Raw genomic sequence first — 27,643 nt, forward strand, 5'->3', positions numbered from 1 at the left:
TTCATGAAAACAAGTTGCTGCTCGCTCGTTTAGCTCAAAATTATTCAAAACGATCTCTCTAAAATGATATGAATGTGACTTCTTAAGGTTTTCTTCACGGTCAAAACCACACAACATTCTATTAATGATTACGTCCGAGGCAAAAAGGAATATTGACAGGTCGACCGAGAGTTGAACTCGTGAGACGACAAACATCAATGCTAAGTGTAGCGAGAGTCAAGCTATTGTTTGTCTTGTCCTATTCTATATAGAGAAAAGGATAAATAGTATAGCCTCGTGTGTGAGTGGTTGCGTGTCATAGTCTTGTTTTTAAATTGTTTCTGTTGTTTATGTGTGTAGTGATGACTCTCTCACACTCAATTTCAATGCCGAAAGAGGAATTCCCGCACACAAGAAAGGGGAATTGGGGTGGTATTTGGCATACATATTGTATAATATCAAGTTCTAAATAGATAACTGATTAGAATTATATTATGATATATAAACACAATGCCAAATACAATTCCGAAGTTTCCTTATTTCAAATGAAATAAAGCTCCAAAACCTAATGGTAGTGATTATAGTACTTGTGTTAGTGAGGTGATGTGGTGCTGGTGGTGGTTGTAGTTGTAGTAGTAATAGTGATGATGATGTAGTGGTGGTGATGATTGTAGTTGTAGTAGTAGTGGTAGTGATGATGATGTGGTGGTGGTTGTAGTAGTAGTGGTAATGGTAATGATATGGTGGTGGTGGTGGTTGTAGTAGTAGTGGTCGTGATGATGATGTGGTGGTGGTGTTTGTAGTAGTAGTGGTAATGATGAGGCTATGTGGTCTAGTAGTATGACACTCGCTTCCGGATCGGAAGGTCCTGGGTTCGAGCCTCGCGCTCGGCGCATAGTTGAGTCCTTGGAAAAGGCTCTTTACTCACATTCTCTCACCGTACTCAGGTGTAAAATGAGTACCTGGCCGTTAACAGAGTTGTCTTTGTCCGAAAAATTGTAATCTCGCCTAACAGGCGTCATGTCCCATCCTACATGTTAAATGTTGACCAGGGACCCCTTGTAAAGCGCTTTGAGCACATTTAGTAGATATTGCACTATATAAAGCTCAATTTAAAAATAAATAATATTTCAATGATGATGATATGGTGGTGGTGGTTGCAGTAGTAGTAGTGGTAGTGATGATAATGTGGTGGTGGTTGTAGTTGTAGTAGTAGTGATAGTGATGATGATGTGGTGGTGGTTGTAGTAGTAGTGGTAGTGATGATGATGTGGTTGTGGTGGTTGTAGTAGTAGTTGTAATGGTGATGATATGGTGGTAGTGGTGGTTGCAGTAGTAGTGGTAATGGTAATGATATGGTGGTGGTTGTAGTAGTAGTGGTCGTGATGACGATGTGGTTGTGGTGGTTGTAGTAGTAGTGGTAGTGATGCTATTGTGGTGGTGGTTGTAGTAGTTGAGGTAGTGATGTGGTGGTGGTTGTAGTAGTAGTGGTGGTGGTGGTTGTGGTAGTAGTGGTAATGATGATGATATGGTGGTGGTGGTTGCAGTAGTAGTGGTAGTGATGACGATGTGGTTGTGGTGATTGTAGTAGTGGTAGTGATGATGATGTGCTGGTGGTGGTGTAGTAGTAGTGGTAGTGATAATGATGTGGGGCTGGTGGTTGTAGTAGTAGTGTTAGTGATGATATTGTGGTGGTGGTTGTAGTAGTAGATGATGTGGTGGTTGGAAAACACATTACAGGTTATTATAATACATGATTACACACATTCTCTAACTTCATTTTTTGACAGCTTCGTTGTGCCATAAATATACGCAACAGTTCTGAAACATTTTATTGTGGATTTTGATATTGTTTGTTGTTTTTCTTGTGTCGTTATGTTGACATAGATACCGAATGAATGGTAATTACTACATTCTCAGCCAACAACAAAATGGCGCTGAATGCTTTCATTGGTGGACACTTTTTAGGCTTCGTACGTATTCTCATTCGTTTAATTCTATGTTTACTTATTTAGTTGTTTTTATCCATTTATTTATTTTTATTTATTTATTCACTTACTTACTTATCTATTTATTTATTTACTCTTTTGTTTTTGTCCTATTTTTTATTTGATCTATTTTCCTATTTACTTGTTTATTTATGTATTTATTCATTGTGGATGTTTTGATTTGGCACATGATTATATTAATCTATTTATAGATAGTTCGAAGATGACCTCACTCAGGTCTTTGTTATTGTTTTTGCCATCCGCGTTTATGAGTAAAGCTCACTGAACTGTATTAACCCGGCTTTAAACGTTCATGGATACACACAGTTTTGTGTGTTGGTCTGTTATACTTCCGGATGGCAATGTTATGAGCTTCTTAGCCAGGCGCATACTATCTATAAATTCAGCATGATAGAAAACATTTGTGTTGTGAATATAAACTCACAACTACTGTATTTGAGTTGTTTTGTTTTTTAAAATAAGTCTGTGCTGCCCGTGTCTGAATATAAAAAACCCTAACAAGAATCTTCCAGGTCGTTCGTCATCGCTTATCATTATAATAATAATATAATATTATCTTTTATAACTCCTTCAATCTCTCTCTTACGTTATGCACATCTTCTTGTACTTGTGTGTATCTACGGTGCTTCGAGGTCGCTGCATGCTACATCGTCCTCTGAGCGTTTCATTCTGTTGTAGGATACCATTATCATTTACTAATATCATCAAGTAGACGATGATGTGTTGTCCACATGCTAGCCCTCTTATCGGGTCTCCAAGTGGCTATCATTGTTCCATAATATACTGCTTGGACCTCATTCATATCACATCGTTTGTGTGTGTGTTTGTGTGTGTGTGTGTGTGAGAGAGAGTGTGTGTGTCTGTCTTTGAGTGTGTGCGTGAGTGTGTGTGTGTGTGTGTGTGTGTGTGTGTGAGAGAGAGAGAGAGAGAGAGAGAGAGAGAGAGAGGAAATGAACAGAATTGTGAATATTTCTCTCCCCCCCCCCCCCCCCCCCCCCCCCCCCCCCCCCCCCCCCCCCCCCCCCCCCTCTCTGCGCTCGCCCAACCCTCTCTCATCTCAATCTCCGTTAGATTAAATGTCTCGGGCCGTGCCACTTAGGCTTCTGGCAGGGATTAAGTTAATGCAAACCATATAATTTTAACAAAAATCCAATTGCTGCTAAGTAACAGCCCTTCACCTCCCCCCCCCCCCCCCTTCCCCCCACGAACAAAACACAGCCCTGTTGTATTGCAGAAGGATTTCGATAAGGTTTTTCTGAATAGAAGTCTCAGTGGTTAAGAGCCAAAGTATCTAATGACAAAGTTTTCATACGAAACGTATTTCTGATAGGGGTCTAAGTCTAGGACTTCATATACTATAGAATGTCAATGGTCTAAATGGATAAGAAGTAGATACCCTATAATATGATGTTTGATTCTGGCATCTCACTCCAAATGTTATTGGGTTCCAAGCTTAGCCACCGTCTATGGTTCTCTATGGTTCCGAGATAACTGTTAATAACAAGAAATGAAGTGAGATGCTCCGTACCAGTAAGGTCGCGGGTTCGACCCCCCCCCCCCTCCCCCGTCGCCGCCGCGAAGTTTTATTCTCTGTTGTCTTCTGGCACTTTCCTACTCACTTTATTTCTTGTTATTATCAACATAAGTACTTGCTCCACTCACTTTTCCGAGATAAATGTTGTTCCACTCCTCTCTTCTATCAAAACCTCTGTACGGCCAATTAACCATTCAGCTGAGCCTTGCATAAGGAGGGAGAATCTCATTATAAAGCTATAGCAGATGTTACTCCAAAATACAAGAATGGAGGAAAGGTTGCTATGACCCAGGGGCAGATAAACTTGTTACAGTCAGGCAATTGATCTTTCGTGCGTTGCTAAGCATTAACCAATCGGAATATTCCCTGCATTTAGCTCGTTTCTGCCTCTTTCTTGTTACTATGGTTGCATCCAAAGAAACATTCCTAACCCCATTGAGTATTCATCTACTCAAAGAAAAAGGGAATGCCGAACCGATGCATTTATGGAACTTGCGACAATGATGACCGCTACCCTGACCGTTTGATCAATGAAGCACCAACGGCCAATTCAAGTAACCAGTGGATTTTTGACCAATCAAAACGTGGGATTTGTAATACAGCACCATCCTGTTCGGATAGATATAGAGGGACCGAAATTGACGTCACTCGGCTCTTTGTTACTGTTTTTAGCCAGCCATTTTTATGAGTAGTTCTCACGAAATTCTATCAATAAGACTTTTAACGTTCAAGGTTACACATAGGTTTGTGTATTTCTGTGTAATATCTGGCTGGCTGATGTTGTGAGTTTTTGGGCTAAACGCATTGCGATCAGTTGAAAATCTCATTAAAAAACATGTCCAAAAAAGGGTTCAAAAAATAAAAATGATTTGAAGGCTAAACCAAACGATATTACACATATCTAGATGCCTACTAGTGTGAATCCTATCTAAGTACTAACTGACAAAGAAATGCGGAGATCATAATATTAGATAGTAATAAGAAGCGAAGAAGCTCACATCATGGCCATCCGGAAATATTACGAACCAACACACAAAACTGTGTGCAACCTTGAACGTTTATAGTCTGGTTAATGCAGTTTAGTGAGAATTACTCATGAACATGGATGGCAAAAAAAAAAAGAAAGAAAACAATAACTTAGACATGAGTGACGTCATCTTCATTCTATCTATAGCAGAGAAAAGATGCGTGCTGGGAAAGAAATAACAAATGATAAAAGGACGTAAAATAAATCGCCATAGATAGTAAGACTGACCAAGATATAAACAATCCACAATGTGATACCCGTTATCATCCATTAGGTACTACAAGCAATGCACATTATTATGTGCGGCTATGTGGTCTAGTGGTGTGACACTCGCTTTCGGATCGGAAGGTCCTGGGTTCGAGCCTCGTGCTTGGCGCATAGTTGAGTCCCTGGAAAAGGCTATTTACTCACATTCTCTCACCGTACTCAGGTGTAAAATGAGTACCTGGCCGTTAACAGCGTTGTCTTTGTCCGAAAAATTGTTATATCGCCTATTAGGCGTCATGTCCCGTCCTACTTGTTAAATGTTGCTGTTGACCAGGGACCCCTTGTAAAGCGCTTTGAGCACATTTAGTGGATATTGCTCTATATAAATCTCAATTTTTAACTTATTTTTTTAGAAACGTTGCACTCGTGAGAAAGAATGGCGGGAGAGAGGAAGTACGTAATTGTAGAGCAGGAGAGAGGGAAGTACTTAAGTGTAGCCAAATGTTACTGAAAAACAGTATCACAACTGTAATATAAATCTTTGTTTAACTGCTCTATTCTACACAGCATGATGATTTCGTGATGTAAACACACCCATTCCTCGTTAACTCGTTATTAGTCGGACGGAAGGCAGCGAGGTGGGATGTGGAATGTTTACTATGCAGTTTATCATCGTTTATGCTTTTTCAATCTAAGAATAAATTAAATGATGTGTCGAAAAGAAAGATACACGCACACACACAGACACACACACACACACACACACACATACACACGCAGAGAGAGAGAGAGAGAGAGAGAGAGAGAGAGAGAGAGAGAGAGAGAGAGAGAGAGAGAGAGAGAGAGAGAGAGAGAGAGAGAGAGGAGGAGAGGCGGGGGGGGGGGGGGGGGGGGGGGGAGAGGAGAGCGAGTGAAAGAAATAACGAGATAGATAGATAGATAGATAGATAGATAGATAGATAGATAGATAGAAGAGAGAGAGACAGAGAGAGAGAGAGAGAGAGAGAGAGAGAGAGAGAGAGAGAGAGAGAGAGAGAAGGAGAGAGAGAAAAAATGAAGGATAGCGAGAGAGAAAGAAAGAGCTTGAGCTTTTATATCGAGCAATATCGTGCTCAAAGAGCTTTACAAGAGATCCCTGGCCAACAGCAACGTTTAACATGTAGGACAGTACACGACGCCTGTTAGGCGATATTACAATTTTTTTCGGACAGAGACAACGCTGTTATTGGCAATGTACACTTTTTACACCTGAGTACGGCGAGAGAATGTGAGCAAAGAGTCTTCACCAAGGACTTCACTATGCGCCAAGCGAGGCTCGAACCCAGGTCCTTCCGACCCGAAAGCGAGTGTCATACCACTAGACCACATAGCCGCACGAGAGAGAGAGAGAGAGAGAGAGAGAGAGAGAGAGAGAGAGAGAGAGAGAGAGAGAGAGATTAAAAGAGAGAGAGAGAGAGAGAGAGAGAGAGAGAGAGAGAGAGAGAGAGAGAGAGAGAGAAAGCGAAAGAAAAAGAAAGAAAGAAAGTTAGAGAAGACGTTTACCAAGAGGACATAATTTAATCAGACAGACATACAGAATCCTGGATTTTTAGATGATCTAGGTAGACAGACGGACAGAGAGAATCATGGATATATAGATGATCTAGCTAGACAGACGGACAGAGAGAATCATGGATATATAGATGATCTAGGTAGACAGACAGACAGACAGAATCCTGGATATTTAGATGATCTAGGTAGACAGACGGACAGAGAGAATCATGGATATATAGATGATCTAGGTAGACAGACGGACAGAGAGAATCATGGATATATAGATGATCTAGGTAGACAGACGGACAGAGAGAATCATGGATATATATAGATGATCTAGGTAGACAGACGGACAGAGAGAATCATGGATATATAGATGATCTAGGTAGACAGACGGACAGAGAGAATCATGGATATATAGATGATCTAGGTAGACAGACAGACAGACAGAATCCTGGATATTTAGATGATCTAGGTAGACAGACGGACAGAGAGAATCATGGATATATAGATGATCTAGGCAGACAGACAGAGTGACAGAGAGATAAATCAGACAGACAGAGAGACAAACAAGGAGGGAAGTAGGTAAGTAGGTAGGTTAACAGACAGTCCAACACCAATTTAGATAGAAAGTTAGACAGACAAACAAACAGACAGACTGATAATCGAGCAGACAAACATGCAGATAAAAAGACGCAAAGACAAACATGATTGAATTGAAAGTACTCACTCAACCCAAGAAACATGTGGACCTTCTTCATGGTTTCCAGGGGTTTGGCTGCATAATCCTCCAGTCGGAGAACCAGGAGTTGCTCTCTAGGGAAGACGGACAGCCATTCTTGTAGAAAGACGTGGTAAAGGCCGATACGGATGCGAAGCTGTGGACAGAAAGTGGCCAAAAAAAAAAAAAAAACTGTTGAAAAAACTTCATAGAAACTTGTGACTATTGAGAACATTTATGGACCTAGATTATTATGTATATCAAAATGATGTGTTCCCTTCAACAACAACAACAAAAATAGCAACAAACACAACAACAACAACAACAGCAACAACAACAACAACAACAAAAATAGCAACAAACACAACAATAACAACAACAAAAATAACGACAACAACAAAAATAACAAAAAACAACAAAACTAACAACAACAACAACAAAAATAACAACAACAACAACAAAAACAACAACAATAACAACAACAAAAAACAACAACAATAACAATAACGACAACAAAAACAACAACAACAACAACAAAACAACAACAAAAACAATAATAACAACAAAAACAAAAACATAAACAAAAAAAAAGATATAAACAAACACAAAAGAATACAAAAACTAAAACAAAACAAAACAAACAACAAAAATAACAACAACAACAACAACAACAACAACAACAACAACAACAACAACAGCAATAACAATAACGACAACAAAAATAACAACAACAAAACAACAACAACAACAACAACAAAAACCAACAAAACAACAACAAAAACAATAATAACTACAAAAACATAAACAAACAAAAAAGATATAAACAAACACAAAAGAACACAAAAACTAAAACAAAACAAAGCAAACAACCCCCCCCCCCCCAAAAAAAAAAAAAAACAACAAAAAAACAACAAAGTAGTATTTCTTCTATTTCGTTTTTCTTCTTTTTTTTTAATTCTTTGTTCGCCACGGTTTCATCCACAACTTTAAGATGTTTATCTTACTCCAGTGCCTGCTCTCTTAGTTGTCATTTTGATATTTCAACATGACAATGAAGCTACTCGTCTTCCCCGCCCTCCCGTGTTCAATGTCTGTTTTTTTTTTTTTTTACGATGCAAGCGATGGATCACAGCGGAAATGCTGTGAAGAATGAATGAAATTAATTGCCCGAATACTCTTCAACAGTTGTAACGTCACTTCCTTCCTAATGACTCATGGTAACTTAGTAACACTGTCTCTAAACTATCGGAACAATGGCGGACGCCCGTATGAAATATTTCCCCGGCGAGCTTAAAAGCGTATCCAGAGGAAAAAAACCCATAAATTTAATCGTGTTTTGACTTTTACACATTCTGATCACAAGGCATATGAAAAGTTCTAGCCAGCATGAAGAATAAACAGTAATGATTTTCTTTGTTTAGAACCAAGATGGCCGCCGTTCCCGGGCGGCGTGACACCAGACTACTGAATCCAATTGTCATGTCACATAATTTGGGGTGTAATGTTAGCACGTCTAACCGGTAAACAGGAGGTCTGAGGTTCCATTGCCAGTCAAGGTAGGCTATTTTCTGGGGGGGGGGGGGGGGGGGGGGGGATTTATTTATTTTTGTTGTTGTATTTTTCTTTCTATATCTGGCTCCTATATATACATAATTTTTTAGATGTTTATAAAATAATGTGTTTTAGATATACGTATAGATAGAACGAAGTCGATGTCACTCAGCTCTTTGTTTTTGTTTTTAGCCAGCCATTTGTTATGAATAGTTCTCACTAACTTGTAATAATCAGACTTTTAACTTTTAAGGTAACACATAGTTTTGCGTGTTGGTAGGTTATATCCGGCTGTGGATGTTGTGAGTTTTCATTTTTAGATAAGTGCACAGCATCAACATATTTTATCACATGTTAATAAAGTGAGAGTGAGTACAACTGTCATTATTTCCGAAATGCTCCACTTTTACCTGGAATCACTATAACCCGTTAACCGCCGATATTTGGAAAAACACGTATTTAAAAATTTGCCCAGAAAACTCGTCCTTCAAATATCGATCGATTTAAACCATGACTCTAATCTTGGCAAAAAGGTCGCAAAGCCCCAGGTTTGAGAGTTTTGCTTTTTTTCCAAGACGAGGGACATTTAAATCGATCGATATTTGAAGGACGAGTTTTCTGACCAAATTGCTAAATACGTGTTTTTTCAGGGTAGGAGTCGTCTATACGGCAGTTTGTGCTTGCATTCCACGTTCTTTCTATTTGCAGATTCGTCTCCCTTTACTTCCACCTTAACTTTAACACTTCCTGACTAGTTGTGAAAAAAGACGGATTCTAGCATCACATCACACTAAAGACATCTTTGTATTATATTCTGGATATAGACGTCTAAACATTTCAGTTTGAAGCCGCACAATAAACGCGAGAGGATGTAACATGTTATTTTATAAATAGGCATTGATCTAGCAAGCGAATAAACAACTTTTATTTCCTAAGGGTTCCGAGAGCTCAGTCGGTAGAGCACTCGCTCGCTTCACAAGCAAAATAATAATAATAATAATAATAATAATAATAATAATAATAATAATAATAATAATAATAATAATAATAATAATAATAATAATAATAATAATAATAATAATAAATGGCATTTATATAGAGCTTTACCCCGTTGTCACAGGCTCTAATCGCTTTACAGTGATATAAAACAAAACATATTACAGTGAGACAAGTGTGAAGGAAACGTGATACGAATTCAATTTAACAAAAGAACCGAGATCGATCCCGGTGCAGTCAAATTATTTTTTTTTCTGACCACCCTGTCCACCCAGCAGTGATTATGTAGCTGGGTCAGTTAGATCTGGCGGAAAGTACTTTGTGATGGACTAACGTCCAATCCCAAGGGTAGCAGGCAATCGCTATTGTCAGTTTCACAATTTAGAAATCGGGATAGGCTCCGACTCGATTTTGCTTTGATTGTATAGTAAATTATATTGTAAATATCTAGGGGTGTTCGATTGTGAACACATAAGAAACGTCCCTATGGAGACCTCTCTCTTTCTTTCTTTCTCTCCCCCCCCCCCTCTCTCATTCCCTCTTTCTCTCTATTATATATCTATCTCTGTCTCCCCACCCCCACCCCTCTTTCTATCTCTCTTCCCCTCTTTCTATTTACCTATCTCTCTCCCTTTCTCTATTTATCTCTCCTCCTCCTCCTCTCTCTCCCTCTCTCTCTCTCTCTCTCTCTCTCTCTCTCTCTCTCTCTCTCTTTCTCCATTTATCTATCTTCCCCACCCTCTCTCTCTCTCTCTCTCTCTCTCTCTCTCTCTCTCTATATATATATATATATATATATATATATATATATATATATATATATATATATACTTATTCTATCTATCTATCTATCTATATATATATAAATTTTAAAAACGAAAACCATGAAACAATAGTGCTCAATTGTTTTGATAAAAGGAGCTATTTATAAAATCTTTCAAGTATAATTATGATCAACTTCTACAATATTGTTTCGAGCATTCGCCATCATCGGGAAGTGAAAGTGAAAATAGATTGTTGTGTTAATCGAGTTAATCGTGTTTTTCCGGCTTCGCGATTATGGTGGATTGTTTCTATTTCTGCATGGAAATGTTAGTTCGTTTCTTCTATTGAGTGTTGCCACGTTCGATTTTGTGGTGATGAAGAGATTTTCTTCCAAGCAGAGGTTGCAAATCTTAGAAGAGGGGTACAACTGGTCTGGAGATGATTTTCCATGTAATGCTGTGTTGTATGTCTTTTTTCTTTCTTTCAGTTTCCAAATGTGTCCGCTTAGTGTTGTAGAATGTCGTTTGTTTATGTTTTTGATGGAAGATATGCAGGTTGTATCTGGTTTGGAATGAGCACTCAGTGAGGCCCAACCATGTTTCTTGTTTTGGAGTGTCTGGGCGTGTGACTGTGACTTGAAAAATAACGTTTTGAGTCAGGCAACGGACGTTTAGTGGGCATGTTGTCTGGGTCCTGCAGTTGCATTTTTTCTCTAGGTTGGTGTTGGGTTGATCTGGCTGTGATAGTTTTCGTTTGTTGTTGGAGGAACTGATGTTTTGTATGTTTGACATGCAGGTGTATCCTATTTTGATGGTGTTTTTGTTCATGATGGGCTGAAGGACGTGACCAGGAGGGAAGCTTCCCTAAACGGCAATTGCCTGACTCAAAACGTTATTTACCAAGCCACAGTTACACGCCCATACAGACCAAAACAAGAAACACACATAGGAAAGAACCAAATCTGACTAGATCCCCAATCAATAAAGAGGACTTTTGAAATAATGTTAAGATTAGCCTTGGTCTAATAGGAACAACTATGTGTTGATTGTGTGTGGGATGCAATCGTCTCCTCTTTCCATTGCCAGGTATTCCATTTATTTATCTATTTAGTTTATTCTATTTGGCCCTCTTCGCTATTGCTTTAGTTTTCACCTGCCAAGAAATGATCAGAACAGACGGGTAAGTGCATTCAGTACGACCAGTTATCCGATATTGTAGGTATGTTGTTACTTCATATCCACGTTAAACTAGGGCAGAGTTGTATAGAACAGTAAAGGAAGGTGCCCCATATGTAAACAATAACATTTGACGTCAAACGTGACCCAGATTTTTTTATAAATGACCCGAACTATGCTGCAGTTGACCTTTAGTAATGTCATGCGCATCCAACCAACTTTTTGTTTACATGTTGCTAAGGCAGCAAACTGAAGCTGGTCGTGAATAAATTCCAGCTGTTTACTCCGAGCCTGAGATAGCTAGGGAGGCCACGATCATATTATTTATAGCCCAAATGCTCCTTTTATTTTGTAGGAAAACCATAATCATGGTTCCCCTCCTCCCGTAAACAAAACCATATCTATGTTCAGGGAAACTAAGATTGTTGCTTGTTTTTGGTTAAGGTGGACCGTACTTTTTTTTTTTTTTTTTACAGCGTATCAAATGATCAAAGTCAAAGCATACGGTCAATGCAATGAAGAGAGTAAATTCGAATCTATCTCCTATCTCTTCGCTCAGATGACCATTTTGAACAGAAGACTACTACTACGTACTTCTACTATAACTGCACTACCACTACTGTATTATAACCACTGATACCACAAAACTAGACTGAACTAACGGACCGTATGGCTCAGCGGTACGGTTTTCGTCTTGTCACAAAAGTCGAGCAATGCCAATGCTAAGTGTGATCAGTAATAGGATGGATGACTAATCGTGAAAAATTGTGGTCCCCACGTTGTTTCCCTGGCTAAGGCACTTTACCGCTTACCCCACTCGATGGAATGAGTATCTGGCTACAGAAATGACGGGTAGTGACAGGTTTAGTACACAAGGGTCGCTTAACAGGCTGTATGACAAAGAAATATGGTTCCATACGGCTTGTTGAAGTGGGGGGGGGGGGGGGGGGGGGGATAAATATGAAACATTGTGAAGCGCATTGCTCACGGCTATCTGAATCTGTAGAAATGCGCTGTATAAATATTCATATTTATGTACTTGGTCCAACTGTTACTATTTCTACTACTAGACCTCTACTACTAATATTATTATTAATAACAATAATAATAATAATAATAATAATAATAATAATAGTTATTATTATTGTTGTTGTCAATATCACCGTTTAATGGTAAAAGTGTTAAAGATACTTGCAAAATGTTGGTGTTGTGTATGTTGTAGCAATCGGCCTCCAGCGACGCAACTCTGTCTACAAGAGACGCACAAGACCGTGGCACTAAACATCCCTGGCATGCATTTAGTCATACAACATGAAAGCAACATTCACGGTAGCGTTAACTACGTCAAAGTCAAAGACAAATCAATAGTGACATACAACCAGGACATGACAGTAAGTGAGGTGGAAATTCTCAGAATTGAAGGCAGACACTTCAATGTGATATCTGTCAACAAACCTCCACCAACGCCATTCAAGTGGCCAGTTACATCCACCACTAGTGAGAAACCAATGATTGTGATAGGTGACTTTAACAGCCACAGCACCAAATGGGGATACAATGAGAACAACGAAGATGTAGATACTGTTGAGGAATGGGCTGACCAATATAATCTGACACTCTTCTATGACGCATGAATCATCCTTTTCAAGCGCTCGCTGGAGAACAGGTTACAACCCAGACCCTGCATTTGTGTCTTCCAGACATGTCAAAAACTGTCGGCAACCCCATACCAAAATCACAATCCGGACCAATCGCCATTGAGGTAGGATCAGTCATCTCTACGAGAACAAACAAATTACATGAACTGTGTTCGTGGACCTGGCAGCTGCCTATGACACAGTAAATCACAGGAAACTGCTCCTAAAGGTTGCAAGGGTAACTCGTAACACAAAAATAGTTGCAATAATAAAATCCCTTATGTCAAACCATCACTTTTTTGTGGAAATGGATGGGAAGAAAAGCAGATCACAAAAGAACGGACTCCCTCAAGGATCGGTAATTGCACCTATCCTTTTCAACGTTTATACCAATGACCAACCTCAGTTCGAGAACATCCAGGGGTTTCTATATGCTGATGATCTGTGTCTCGCGTCCCAGGCCTCTGATTTCAAGACCATTGAGGAGAGACTAACGGATGTCCTGGAGCCACTCTCTGAGCCCACATTTAAAGAACTCACAAAATGCTAACCAGGAAAAACTCAAGAGTGTGCTTTCCATATAAAGAGCCGCCAAGTCTAAAAAAACAGGAAACTGAACATCTCCTGGAATGGGGACATATTGGAGAACAACACATTCCCGTGTACCTCGGTGTTACCGTAAACCGCACAATGTCCTTTTCTCAGAACGCAAAGAAAACAAAAGCAAAGGTGGCCAAAAGAAACAACTTCCTAAGAAAAGAGAAGAAAAACTTACACGGGGAGCAGATCAGAAAACAGTCAGGACAACCATACTAGCCCTCTGCTATTCAACAGCCGAAAAGGTCTCACCAGTCTGAGTAAGATCCTGCCATGTCAAAATAACACCTGCCGGATCATTAGAGTAACTTGAAACCGACTGCAGTTCCAGTCCTCCATCGGCTGGCTGGCATTGCACCTCCCCACATTCGAAGAGCCACTGCTTCCAAAGCCAGAAATATAAACAGAAAATGGACCCAAGGCACCCCCAACATGACCACAGCCCAATAAAAAGTAGACTGAAGTCGAGAAAGAGCTTCATGACGGAAGAAAGCATCAACCCTGACCATGCAGCTGTATACAGGATTTCCACACAGAGTGGGACAATCATGCAAATGAAGCTGTTGGAGATCCGAGAGAAGAACTGTCCTACGGAACCGAGCTCCCCAGGAATGAATTGGTAACACTGAACACAGCACGGGCAAAACTTGTGAGAACAACTGGTGGCATGAAAAAGTGGGGGCTGGCTGAGACTAGCTTGTGTACATGTGAATGCCCAGAGCAGACATCCTTAGAGAATGCCAGGATGGGCTCAGCTGCACTGACCATGACCTAAGAGTCTGCTCCCCAATGCTGTGGAGTGAGTTTGGTGTTGGTGCGACAAGCTATGATGATGATGACTTGCAAAATTAATAAGTCTTACACCTGGCAACATATAAAAAAAAAGTAAGATGACAAAGATTAAGATTAGAATGTTAGGATGATGATCTTTTTAATATCAAAGTACTTTTGTAACCCGGCATTGCTAACTTTCATGTGTAACCCAGAATGAAAAGTTATTACAAAAGACGAATGCAAGATATTTAGTTTAGATAAATTGCTAGTCTATCATTGTGGTAGACGTAAATGTATTAAACTTACATATCCAATAACCTGTAGGTTAACAGAGAAGGAAGGGCGCACAAGTTCATTGTAATTTGAAATTGAGGAGTTGGAGTTGGAACAAAGTTGATTTGCATTGAGTCAGAATTCAATCAAGTCTTAGATTGAAGAAAAAAGCCCAAAGAATCTTTCTTTAAAACAAGAAACAAAAAAAACAACCCAAAAAACCTACAGCGTGCACCAGAATGAATAAAACAGGACAGTCTTTAAACTGCATCAATGCAAATCACATCTTGCATATACAAGACCTCTAGTGCTATTGTGAGGACTGGTTCTCAGTCTCACCCGTCCTGCCGTATCTGAGGGCCATAACACAACTTGTGAAATCGAAATAAATTAAAAGCAGATTATAAATTTATATCACTTTTATTGTCATTTCATTCATATTCATGTTATTCAAACTGAAAATCATTTTTAAAAATATAGATAAGATGTTTCTCCATTATAAAGGTATGCTTGTATTCTCATCCTGTGAAAGAGAAAGAAAAAAAATAAAGAAAATTGATAATTATTACTGAAACTGTGTAGTTCCATTTTTTTAAATCTGTGATTTTAAGAGCCTTAGCAAAAGCTTTGATTAAGAAAGGTTCTGATATGCAACATCACATGGTCCCATCTATCAAATTCTACTACCATTACAAATCAGCTACATAAATAGATTCATCAGTACTCTTATCTTGTTGATAAATTAAATTATAAATATAGAAAAGGATATAATAAACTTTTAAAAATAATTAGAAAGTTAAATGGTAGACAAGATAAAGAGATATTTGCCTATTTCTTTTTAAATTTCTTATTCATAACCAAGGAAGCAGGTTTCTTTTGCTATATTCTTCTTGACTTCCCTATGTAAATGTTTCTTTCGAGTGTATAACAAGCTCACAGGGCATTTGTATAAAGAAACAGGAGCCAATACCATTAAAATGGAGATACCACTGCCAAAAATTACAACGGGATAGAAATGCATTGGTTTTAACGTGTATTAGACGCTGTCATTAGAAAAAAGTTTTTTAAAATCTTTACAAACTACAGTAAGCTGCTTTTAAAATTAAGAAACGCTCGAAAGCAAAATATGGTCCTGTTCTCTCAATCACCGCTCTCTAGTCTCTAGATTATACTTGGTAGGTCAATAAAGCTGAGAGGTTTTATGAAGAATATAGAATAAAAACATTAATTCCATTAAAAAAACATAGAAGGGTCCATAATGATATATGAGGAACTCTATAAGATACAGTAACAAATGAAAGCCATTTTGATAATCTTGAAGGATATGACTCAATGATGATGATGATGATAATAATAATAATAATGATACTTCTTCCTGAATATAAATTGTTTAATTCCCATGGTATAGGCAGGCCAATGCTTCCAGAACAATTAAAGGAATGCAGAGACTCATTCTTGTTGTAATGTTATTTAGATCTGAAAAAAAAAGATAAGCATGGCATCCTAAACCATTTTCCCATGGTCCCATAAAAAGCAATATCATCTCACACAAAATCATAAAGTAAAATTCATATGGACCAACCAATGAATAAAAGTTATAATTATCTTATTTTATCAATTATTATCATTGGATTTATTTAACTTTATATTTATTATTATTAATTAAATGCCAATTTGAAATTAAGATAGCAATGTTTGAATGAATAACTGGATCTAACTCTACAAGTAAAATGTAAATGTGCAACTTATTCAGAGTTCATCAAGCACTTGTTACAGTCTGTTGCTTCATGTTACAGGAAAAACTCCAGTTCCATGAGCCTTATGACTCTAAAGGACCAATTATTTCAAAGTAAGATGAAATACCATTTATTGTTTAAAGAAAGTTATCAAGCACTATTTAAGGTCTGTTGCTTCATGTTACAGAAACAGGAATAACTCCAGTTCCATGAGCCTTATTACTCTAAAGAACCACTTATTTCAATGTAAGAAGAAATACCATTCAATGTTGAATATATAGACATGACCTATTTCTTAATGGTTTGCTTATATTCAATAAAAACATTAGAAAACATAATGGACCTGGAACTCAGATACCACTAGGTTGTTAAAACTAAAACCGTTGGGTCAGGTCTAATTTTATCAGAGATTTATGATCATGAAGGCAAGATTACATAACCAATGTCGATTAGCTTTTAAAAAATGGGCTTTTATTTACCTTCTGGTGAACTCATTTGATCAGTATTTCCTGTATTTAACTTTTTGATCACATAAGAAAAGTCTAATAAACATTGAATATTTTTTAATGCCTCTAGATTTCACTTTAAAGTCAAATAAAATATCTGATCACAAATAAAATTTTTGATAATTCGATCAATAGAGAGAGCTTTTCAAAATTGTTGGCTTATCATTCCTCAGGCAAAATTTAGATAAGACATCATTTCACATATCATGGTGTTTCCTATGAATTACAAAATCCTAAAAAGCTTCTTCTTCATAAAAAAACGTATGAAATAAAATTAGGTAATCTAAAGTAATCAGAGAGGTTTAGTTTTCATTTCAATCCAAGGTAAATCCGTAAAGAGTTGTGGGACCAGGCCCCTCTTGATCATTACCCCCAAAATAGATTGAACTAACAGGGATGTGTATAAGTATAAAACTGTAACAAAACCCCACGACCCCCCACAACACTCATACAAAAACTTAAACACAGTTTTTTTCATTTTCATTTCTCTTGAGCCAAGGGAAACTCGTTGCTCATTTTAGCTGCACAGATTCATTCAATCGCCTCCCCCCCCCCCCCCCCCCCCCCCCCCCCCCCCCCCCTTTTTTTTTAAATCTTTTTTTTTTTTGAGCGAGTCTATTCTTTTATCCTTTTTTGTTTGGCCTTGTTCCGTTTCTGAGCATGAATTTCTTAAAATTGTTTTTATTTTTTTTTTTAATAAAAAAATATTGTTTGTTTTTTTTCCTCTATCGGTCTGGGAATAACCAATTTTCGTTATTGGCAGACCCTGTCTGGGAATAATCATAGCGACGACGAAAATATCAGACCGCACTCCCTGCATTTTACAATAAAATATGTTTTCTTTCACACAGCTACCGACCAAATAAGGCGAATAGGCTTGGAAGATCCAAAACGTCATACATGTAGTTTGACACCTGCCAAATATCAAAGATGCGATAAGGGGTTGAGTGGGACATTTTCTTTTCCCAGACATTCTCATTTTTTCACCCTTCCTCCCTCTCTGCCATTCCTTATCCATCGACTCTCAGCAAAAACAATAACAACAAGTCTTATGTGGCAAAAACGGCTACCAACTTAAATCCCTCAAACAACACAAGATATTGAAAATCGGTGGCAGAGACCCTTTGTCTTGTTCCTTTTCCAGTTCCAGTCCAGATAATGAGAGAATGAAGACTGTTTCGAAATCTATTATTATTATCAGGTCAGGAAAGAGCGAGAGTCAATAAAATATGACAAGCGGTGAAAGCTACGCGCCACGAAAGATGAGGATTTAAAAAAAACAACTTTTGTTGAGATTTCAACTACTGAGGAGGGGGGTGTCTGCTTTTTTTTTTGGTTCCTTTCTGTTTTGTTTTTCGGTCAAGTTATGACTGACGCTGACACTGACACACGTTCTAGACTGTAAACGTTACCATAAAATGTCATAAATTACGAAAAGTGTGTTCTCTCACAGAGTAGTATTCGAATCACTCACTGAATGAGCATGAACCAGACATGAGTGAAGGAAACGTAAACTCTGTAAGTGAGAATCGGCGAGTGAAGCTGTACTGTAACTGTAACTGTAATGACTGACAGCAGTCAAATTGCGAAGTGAAATGAAAACAAATAAGCAAAGCATTCTAAAATTATGCCGGTGAGACATCCAAAGTTAAATACCCGAACGCTATTATGGATTAACATTGAACTAAATCGTTTCCTGCTCTCAAAACCAATCGATACAAATTACAAACTCAAACACTGAAATTGGCATCTTACCTTTGCATGAGTTGGACTGCCATTCTTTTCTGGTGATTAGGAACTTTAGCAGCCGGACAACGTTGCGCACAAAACAGGTCTCCCGTTTTTGTCGTTCAAATTGTAGATAATACTCAGTCAGTTAAAAACAAATACGTACAAATAAAATAGTTATTTATTTAAATTCTTTGTATATGGCTAAATTATTCCGAAAACCAGATTTCAAATAGTTCTTGTTTTGTTCACACAAGCGCATTGATTTTGGAGAATGAGATTGACCGTGGTCTAAAAATAGACCGACAGTAATTTTTGATAAATTTTACGATTTGTTTAATAAAAAATCAATATTTAGATATTATTTGACGCGTGATCTAGTATTTATGAATATGTGTTTCTTTTGCCACATAACAGCCAAATTTTAAAGGTTATTTTTTTCTATAATTTACATTGGAACGTGAGCTGTCAAGACAGGAACATGTGGTCTGCCACGTGCTTCTAGACCTTGTTTACGTTTGGGGCACCTTCCTTTACTGTTCTATACAGGATAGGCTGGGGGAAGTCACAGGGTATTTAGCCCAAATACCAGGAGTCACAAAATTGATGAGACTCGGTGGACTATAATTATTCAAAACAAAAGGCACCAAAATTAAATGAACATAAAACAAATATTTACATTTCATCTTTTGTAAACAGCGTCCTATTCAGATAAGCATTTTTTTTTTCGACTGTAATGACTAGTGCCGCGCTGAGGACCGGACCGAGGACCGGTCCCACGGTCTTTTAGCTGTGAACCGTGGTCCAGTCCCAAAGAGGAAGACCGCCGGCGGTCCTCACTTCTTATCACCTTTCAACGGTCTCGCGCCATACTACTTCCCCAGCGATTCGTTGCCTCGGTCCTTTGCCTATCTTCCACCAATCACCACCCATCCCACTTAATTAATCGCACCCACCCCCTTTGCCATACACTAAACGACACAGACGACCATAGAGGCAGACGACCACCTCCCTCCACTCCGCAAACCGCCCTTTCGTGTGTGAGATGGGGGGAACAGGAGGCGCACGCCTTGGACGATTCCATTATACGGGGTAAATTTCAAAATTTACTACACCATAATGATCGCAATGACAATGATCTATGATGAAGGCATGACCCTCTTCTCTAATGGGTTATTGTTTGAAATGTATGTGACTATTAAAGATGTGTGTGTGTGTGTGTGTGTGTGTGTGTGTGTGTGTGTGTGTGTGTGTGTCGAACCTAGCAAGTTGCAAGTCTGATTTTTTGTTTTCTTTTGTCCATCTCTTGTTGCCACTCCTTTCTATCGCATTGTTGTCATTTAAAATAATACAATATTAAAATTTCGTTTGGTGTTTTAACTAATCAAGTAATATGAGTTTCATTAGTTTCTTCCGTCCAAAAAAAAACCAGTTATAACGTCTGTATTTTTAAAAGGTTCAATAGAATATTTGGGGACCCCGATAGCTCAGTTGATAGAGCACTCTCTTTATACGCAAAGGGCCAGAGATCGATCCCGGGTGCAGTCGAGTTTTTTCTGAATCCCTGTCTACTCAGCAGTGAATGGGTAGCTGGGTTTGTTAGATCTGGCGAAAAGTCACCATCGACCCCACTTATTACTTATTACTTATTACCGCATCCACCCCCTCTTATTATAACTTCACGTCTCTCTCTTACTCTTCAATGCTCGCTGCCCTTTCATGTGTGTGTGTGTGGGGAGGGGGGGGGGTGGGGGGGGGGGGTAGGAGTTGCGTGTGTGTATAAACGCCACGAACAACTCGATCAACGCCTTGGGTGATTCCATTATCTCCGTTAACGGGGATAAATTTCAAATTTTATTCACGCTAAATTATCGAAGTAACAATGAAGTACTGTGAGCAAATAAAGAAGGCATCACCCCTCTTCTCTAATTAGGTTACAATTTGAAATGAGTGTGACTACTCCGTGTGTTTTACTCCTCTAGACCACGGTTTTCATCGTGTAGCGGTCTTTAACGGTTCAAGAATGAACGATCCCATGGTCCCAAAGGTCAAAACGGTCTCTCAGGAATGTTCAATGTCGAAAAGGACCGCCGGTCCTAGGACCGGTCCTTGCGGTTTTCATTTCCCAGGGACCGTAGGACCGTGGTCCTTAAGCTTGCCAATGACAGCCCCGCACTAGTAATGACAAAGACAGATGCCCAGACAGCCTTTATTGTTGTGCCAAAATATCTTGAATTCAAGTCACGAAAGAAAGTCCGTGCCTTGTTTTGTTAGGAGTATGAAATTCACCATTGGCAAAATCTGGGGTTACAATTAGTGCCGCGCTGAGGACCGGACCGAGGACCGGTCCCACGGTCTTTTAGCTGTGAACCGTGGTCCAGTCCCAAAGAGGAAGACCGCCGGCGGTCCTCACTTCTTATCACCTTTCAACGGTCTCGCGCCATACTACTTCCCAGCGATTCGTTGCCTCGGTCCTTTGCCTATCTTCCACCAATCACCACCCATCCCACTTAATTAATCGCACCCACCCCCTTTGCCATACACTAAACGACACAGACGACCATAGAGGCAGACGACCACCTCCCTCCACTCCGCAAACCGCCCTTTCGTGTGTGAGATGGGGGGAACAGGAGGCGCACGCCTTGGACGATTCCATTATACGGGGTAAATTTCAAAATTTACTACACCATAATGATCGCAATGACAATGATCTATGATGAAGGCATGACCCCTCTTCTCTAATGGGTTATTGTTTGAAATGTATGTGACTATTAAAGATGTGTGTGTGTGTGTGTGTGTGTGTGTGTGTGTGTCGAACCTAGCAAGTTGCAAGTCTGATTTTTTGTTTTCTTTTGTCCATCTCTTGTTGCCACTCCTTTCTATCGCATTGTTGTCATTTAAAATAATACAATAATATTAAAATTTCGTTTGGTGTTTTAACTAATCAAGTAATATGAGTTTCATTAGTTTCTTCCGTCCAAAAAAAAACCAGTTATAACGTCTGTATTTTTAAAAGGTTCAATAGAATATTTGGGGACCCCGATAGCTCAGTTGATAGAGCACTCTCTTTATACGCAAAGGGCCAGAGATCGATCCCGGGTGCAGTCGAGTTTTTTCTGAATCCCTGTCTACTCAGCAGTGAATGGGTAGCTGGGTTTGTTAGATCTGGCGAAAAGTCACCATCGACCCCACTTATTACTTATTACTTATTACCGCATCCACCCCCTCTTATTATAACTTCACGTCTCTCTCTTACTCTTCAATGCTCGCTGCCCTTTCATGTGTGTGTGTGTGGGGGGGGGGGGGGGGGGGGGGGGGTAGGAGTTGCGTGTGTGTATAAACGCCACGAACAACTCGATCAACGCCTTGGGTGATTCCTTTATCTCCGTTAACGGGGATAAATTTCAAATTTTATTCACGCTAAATTATCGAAGTAACAATGAAGTACTGTGAGCAAATAAAGAAGGCATCACCCCTCTTCTCTAATTAGGTTACAATTTGAAATGAGTGTGACTACTCCGTGTGTTTTACTCCTCTAGACCACGGTTTTCATCGTTGTAGCGGTCTTTAACGGTTCAAGAATGAACGATCCCATGGTCCCAAAGGTCAAAACGGTCTCTCAGGAATGTTCAATGTCGAAAAGGACCGCCGGTCCTAGGACCGGTCCTTGCGGTTTTCATTTCCCAGGGACCGTAGGACCGTGGTCCTTAAGCTTGCCAATGACAGCCCCGCACTAGTTACAATCCAATAAAACAACCATCAGATGATATCATGTGTTTTTAGAAAAAGGAGGGTTTAACGATTTCTCATTGAATTCGGTCTGAGGAAAACATTGAGGCAGTTGGTCGAAGAAGACCGTAGAATATCCGTTCATTTTGTCTCTGCAACTAAATTCTGTAGATCATTGGCGGTAGGACATATTATGATATGTGTCGGTCAGATTTAGACGGCTGTTTATACTTAGAACTGTGTTGAATACCGCTGGTTTTAGGCGATGAAATACATTTTGATAACGCAATTCTTTGTAATATTTCTTCTATATCAAAGCCGTCAATGGTAATGATGCGCCAAAATATCGAAAACGTTTCAACTGTTTCATTTTCTCCCACATGCGTGTTTGGTGAAATGGTAGGTTGTTCTCATTTTTTGAAAATATCAACACGTTTAATAGAAAGCCGTGTCATTGTTCACGTTTGTACGCTTGTCTACTGTTTCTTGAATATCTTTGAGCAAATATGCTATCAACACCCCGTCGTCGGCGTATCTTACACAATTTATATTCTGACTACCTATCGCAATTCCTTTAACATTAACTGGTGCAGGGAAAATCAACTCGCTGTAGACATTGAACAAGTCATACGCTAGGACACATCCTTGTCTAAAGCCTTTTTTCTATATTGAAGAAACTGGTTAGTCAACTTCAACACAGACCTTTTGGTTCCAATATATATATATATATTATTATATATATATATATATATATATATATATTTTATATATATATATATATATATATATATATATATATATATATATATAATTATATTGAGATTTTTGTCTTTAGGGGTTTTAATTTCAGATAATTATCTGTGTTAAAACAATACACACTATCATTTATTTGGTATATTTCCAATGTTAATAATGATTAATAATAATTAATGGCATTTGTATAGTGCCTTACCTCGATCTCATCAGGCTCTAAGCTCTTGTCTCTGATGTTCTCACAAATCAGATAAATGGAACTGGAACCAAATCCAACCACTATCAGATGAATGGAACCAAATTCATATCCACTCTCAGATAAATGGAACCAAATCCATTAACGATCAGATAAATGGAACCAAATCCATTCACTACCAGATAAATGGAACCAAAACTCACATTACATTCTGTACAAGTTGACTCTTATAATTGATAAGTTTGCGGTAAGAGTAACTCACCCTTGATCCGTAGGCAATGGAAGCATTGTAGACACACGCGCGGACACCCAACGTCGCAAAACATTCATTCAGACTGGCGATGGCCGTTTCTACGACCTGGTGAAAGTCTGTCGTAGATTTGTACTCCCGGAAATACAAATAATCCGAATACAGCCTGTGAAAATAAGACGGCAACAATAAGGTTATAGGCCAGATCAATGCCATTGTCAGCAACCTTGACCACTTCATTGCATAACGGAGGAGAAAGTCATGTAAGATTGGCAAATTGAGTTCAAAACAATTTATCATATAGTTATAGAATAATAATAATAATAATAATAATAATAATAATAATAATAATAATAATAATAATAATAATAATAATAATAATAATAAAAATAATAATGATGATGATGATGATGATATAATAATAATAATAATAATAATAATAATAATAAATAATAATAATAATAATAATAATAATAATAATAATAATAATAATAATAATGAGGAGGAGGAGGAGGAGGAGGAGCAAGAGGAGAAGGAAGAGAATGACGATGATGATAACGTCTTTTACAGTTTGGTATCAGAGGCGTAGAATATTTAAACTAACACAGACTGTGATCCAGGGCCAGACAAATACACTATCCATACATTTACATTATTTCTGTAACCAAAGTTTCAAAGATTATGTAATCTTAGGCTTTCGCCAATAATTCACAGCATCATTCAAACTGTGTAAATCTTAATTTGACATGAATAATAAAAAGACCAATGGCTATTACTATCATATTATTTACCTGTCGGTGGGGTTGCGAAGTATGACGATGATTTTAGCTTTAGGCAAAACATGGTGGATGTGATGAGCATTTGTATAGAGAGGTTCAGTCAGGCCACAGTTTTCTGGGTTGCTCCACCAGTCGTCATTGGACCACAGTGTTGACACGCTGGCATCGCCTGAGTAACAGATATAAATAGGACGTAAAGGAATAGATATATAATAGATCGATAGATAGATAGATAAAAGATAGATAGATGGATGGATAGGCCGGTAGATAAATAGATGGATAGATAGATAGATAGATAGATAGATAGATAGATAGATAGATAGATAGATAGATAGATAGATAAATGGATAGATAGATAGATAGATAGATAGATAGATAGACACATAGATAGAAAAATAGATGGATAGATAGACTAAAAGATTGTCAAACCTTAGGTAGATAGATGGATAGATAGATAGATAGAGATAAATAGATGGATAGATAGATAGATATCTAGATAGATAGATAAATAGATAGATAGATAGATAAATAGATAGATAGATAGATAGATATATAGATAGAGAGAGATAGAGATAAAGAGATGGATAGATAGATAGATAGATAGATCGATTGATAGATAAATAGATGATGGATAAATTAATAAATCGATAGATAGACTACAAGACTGTCAAACCTTGTCTAAATCTAGGAACTGGAATTAAATGATCTAGGACTACAAGTTGTATTGGATTCCTTCTTGATTTTTCGTTGATATATTTGTTTCTATATCTGCTGTCATTAAAAAAACAATGCTGCCGTACTCTGGAAAAACACGTATTTTAAATTTTGGCCAGAAAACTCGTCCTTCAAATATCGATCGATTTAGTCACTTTTATAATGAGTTTTGACAATTTAGATGTCAAAAAATAGATTTTTCGATAATTTTTCAATACAATGACGAAAGAAAAAAGGAAAGGATTTTTTTAAAACCCTAAATCCCCAAAATTTAATGACTCATCTTGGCAAAGACTCTCAAACCCGGGACTTCGGCGAAGGCTGATATCACAACAACAACAACAACAACAACACCAACAACAGTAACAACAAAAGACTAAACAAAGGGGCAGTAATTAGAATTCAAAGAATGGGGAATGCACATAAGAGACGGTGAATGATAGATTGTTGTTGTTGATATTGTTGTTGTCATTGTTGTTGTTATGGTTCTTAATGTTTTTGTTGTCGTTGTTGATGTTTTAATTATGATGATGATGATGATGATGATGATGATGATGATGATGATGACGATGATGATGATGTTTATGATGATGATGATGATGATGATGATGATGATGATGTTTATGATGATGATGATGATGATGATGATGATGATGATGATGATGATGATGATGATGATGATGATGATGACGACGACGACGACGATTACTGTACTATGTGGTTTCACGTATCATAGTGACGGTGGTGACGATAAGGATATGTTTGTATAATCTACCTGTAATAACGGGGTGAAAATCCTGGCTGTTCCCCGAGTTCTCTGTGATGCTTTGGATCTCGATGGAGGCGTGGTCGTACAAGTCCACGTAGTCAGGGAATGGAATGGGTCGCGAGTAGTTCAAACACCAGCCTGGAAATAATAGTTTGGGCACAATTTTTACTTACACTATAAAAGAGAAAACACTTGAGCTTTTATAAAGAACTGACACCGGTAATCAGAAAGTCTGAAGTTCGATCCCTAGTCGAGGTAGACTGATTTTTTGGGATGTTTTTTTTTATTTTCTTGTATTTTTCTTCCTTGCTTTGTCTGGCACCTTTCATACACACTTGTTCAGTTCTTTATCTTACACCTGATGCAAAGACATGATAAAGTGACGCAAAATCATGCATAACCTATTTTCAAATGAAAGCGATTGTCGACAAGACTTTTGGTTCTGTGCTACAACAATGAATGAAAAATTCCAAGGTGACCAGCAGGGATTTTGAAAAATAACCAGATTTGATTTTTAAAAACACTATTATTGTAGAGAGAACACTAGATAACCCCAAAAGGCTAACACCCTTAAGTAAACTCATTAGTTTTGTTAAACAAAAAACTTGGAGGTTTAAGCATGTTTTATATTTATTTGAGAGGAAAAAAATAAAATTATTAAATTAAATTAAATTACCTAATCCGACTGGCAAGGCCAACAAAGAGCTAGACAAAGAGTGTAAAGAGAAAGAAAGATCACTCACTCCTCTCGCGCAGTTACAAAAGTGTCTCATACGAAAACAGCCCCTTTAACAACAGATACGTAAATTATTATTTTTACTTACTAATAATATCATTACACCAAGTTTGCGGGTGAATTACATGAAATCACATTGCTTTCTGGCAGTCTAAAGGACATAATTGATAATATCTATCTTCGTCATTATTATTATTTTCACACATAATAATGTCTAATCTGTTTTCCGAAAAGAATGAGCAGCTCAGTTGTCATATTTAGGTCCATCCCATCAGGGAGCTACGATACGATATTTAATTCGGAAGGGAGTGTCTGATATAATATATGCCAGTTGGCACTTGATGCGTCTGCTATTTTTATTATTGTATTATAAATTATTTTTATCAAAGTTAAACATTTTTTAAAAGAACGTGATTTAATGTTTGCGATCGACAAAAACACTAGATTTATACAAAATAACACGCACTAGAACACTAGATTTGGACAAAAACTAGAACTAGTTCTAGTGTAGAAATACGAGCGCTGGTCACCTTGACAAATTCACTTTTAAAAAACAAACTTTTCGACTCTTTTATATTTCCCGCCTAAATCGCTCTATTCTACATTCTCTATTCTCTCTATTGGGCATCTGTGGAAAATTTCTAGGCTACATTATAGTGACACGATCACTTTGCTCGACCAGGGCTAGAAGATGGGATGTCTCTCACTGACTATTTGAATGACTTTAGCAATAACTCTATGTAAGAACGGGCTTAACCCTCTCCTTACCACCTACACCAAAATCGTCACATTTATTACGACACAATATACATTTTTTCTTATTCAGATTTATTTTGTACATCACAAACTTTGAAGAATGATCTTTGTATGATTAATAAGAACATAATGTTGTTTTATGGAGAACTTTTTTGAGTTTAAAGAATCAATTTTTCTTGCTGGATAAGCCTGTCATTTTGGGAAAATACTGAA

At 38.0% G+C, this 27,643-nt stretch overlaps 1 protein-coding gene across 1 annotated transcript in view; it reads right to left on the reverse strand.

The window, feature by feature from the left end:
- LOC144964965 (carbohydrate sulfotransferase 15-like) overlaps positions 1-27,643 on the reverse strand; it is a 45,456-nt gene that overhangs the window by 12,060 nt on the left and 5,753 nt on the right. Inside the window, exons 4-7 of the mRNA XM_078899780.1 lie at positions 25,945-26,076; positions 24,468-24,624; positions 23,689-23,842; positions 7,020-7,167 (exon numbers count right to left, since the gene is read on the reverse strand). Of these exons, the coding sequence (XP_078755906.1) occupies positions 7,020-7,167; positions 23,689-23,842; positions 24,468-24,624; positions 25,945-26,076 (591 nt within the window). The remainder of the gene's footprint in view (positions 1-7,019; positions 7,168-23,688; positions 23,843-24,467; positions 24,625-25,944; positions 26,077-27,643) is intronic.

This window comes from Berghia stephanieae, chromosome 2 (genome assembly GCF_034508935.2).
Source record: "Berghia stephanieae isolate SIO BIC M18660-M18661 chromosome 2, UCSD_Bste_1.3, whole genome shotgun sequence".
In the NCBI taxonomy this organism is placed as follows: Eukaryota; Metazoa; Mollusca; class Gastropoda; order Nudibranchia; family Aeolidiidae; genus Berghia; species Berghia stephanieae.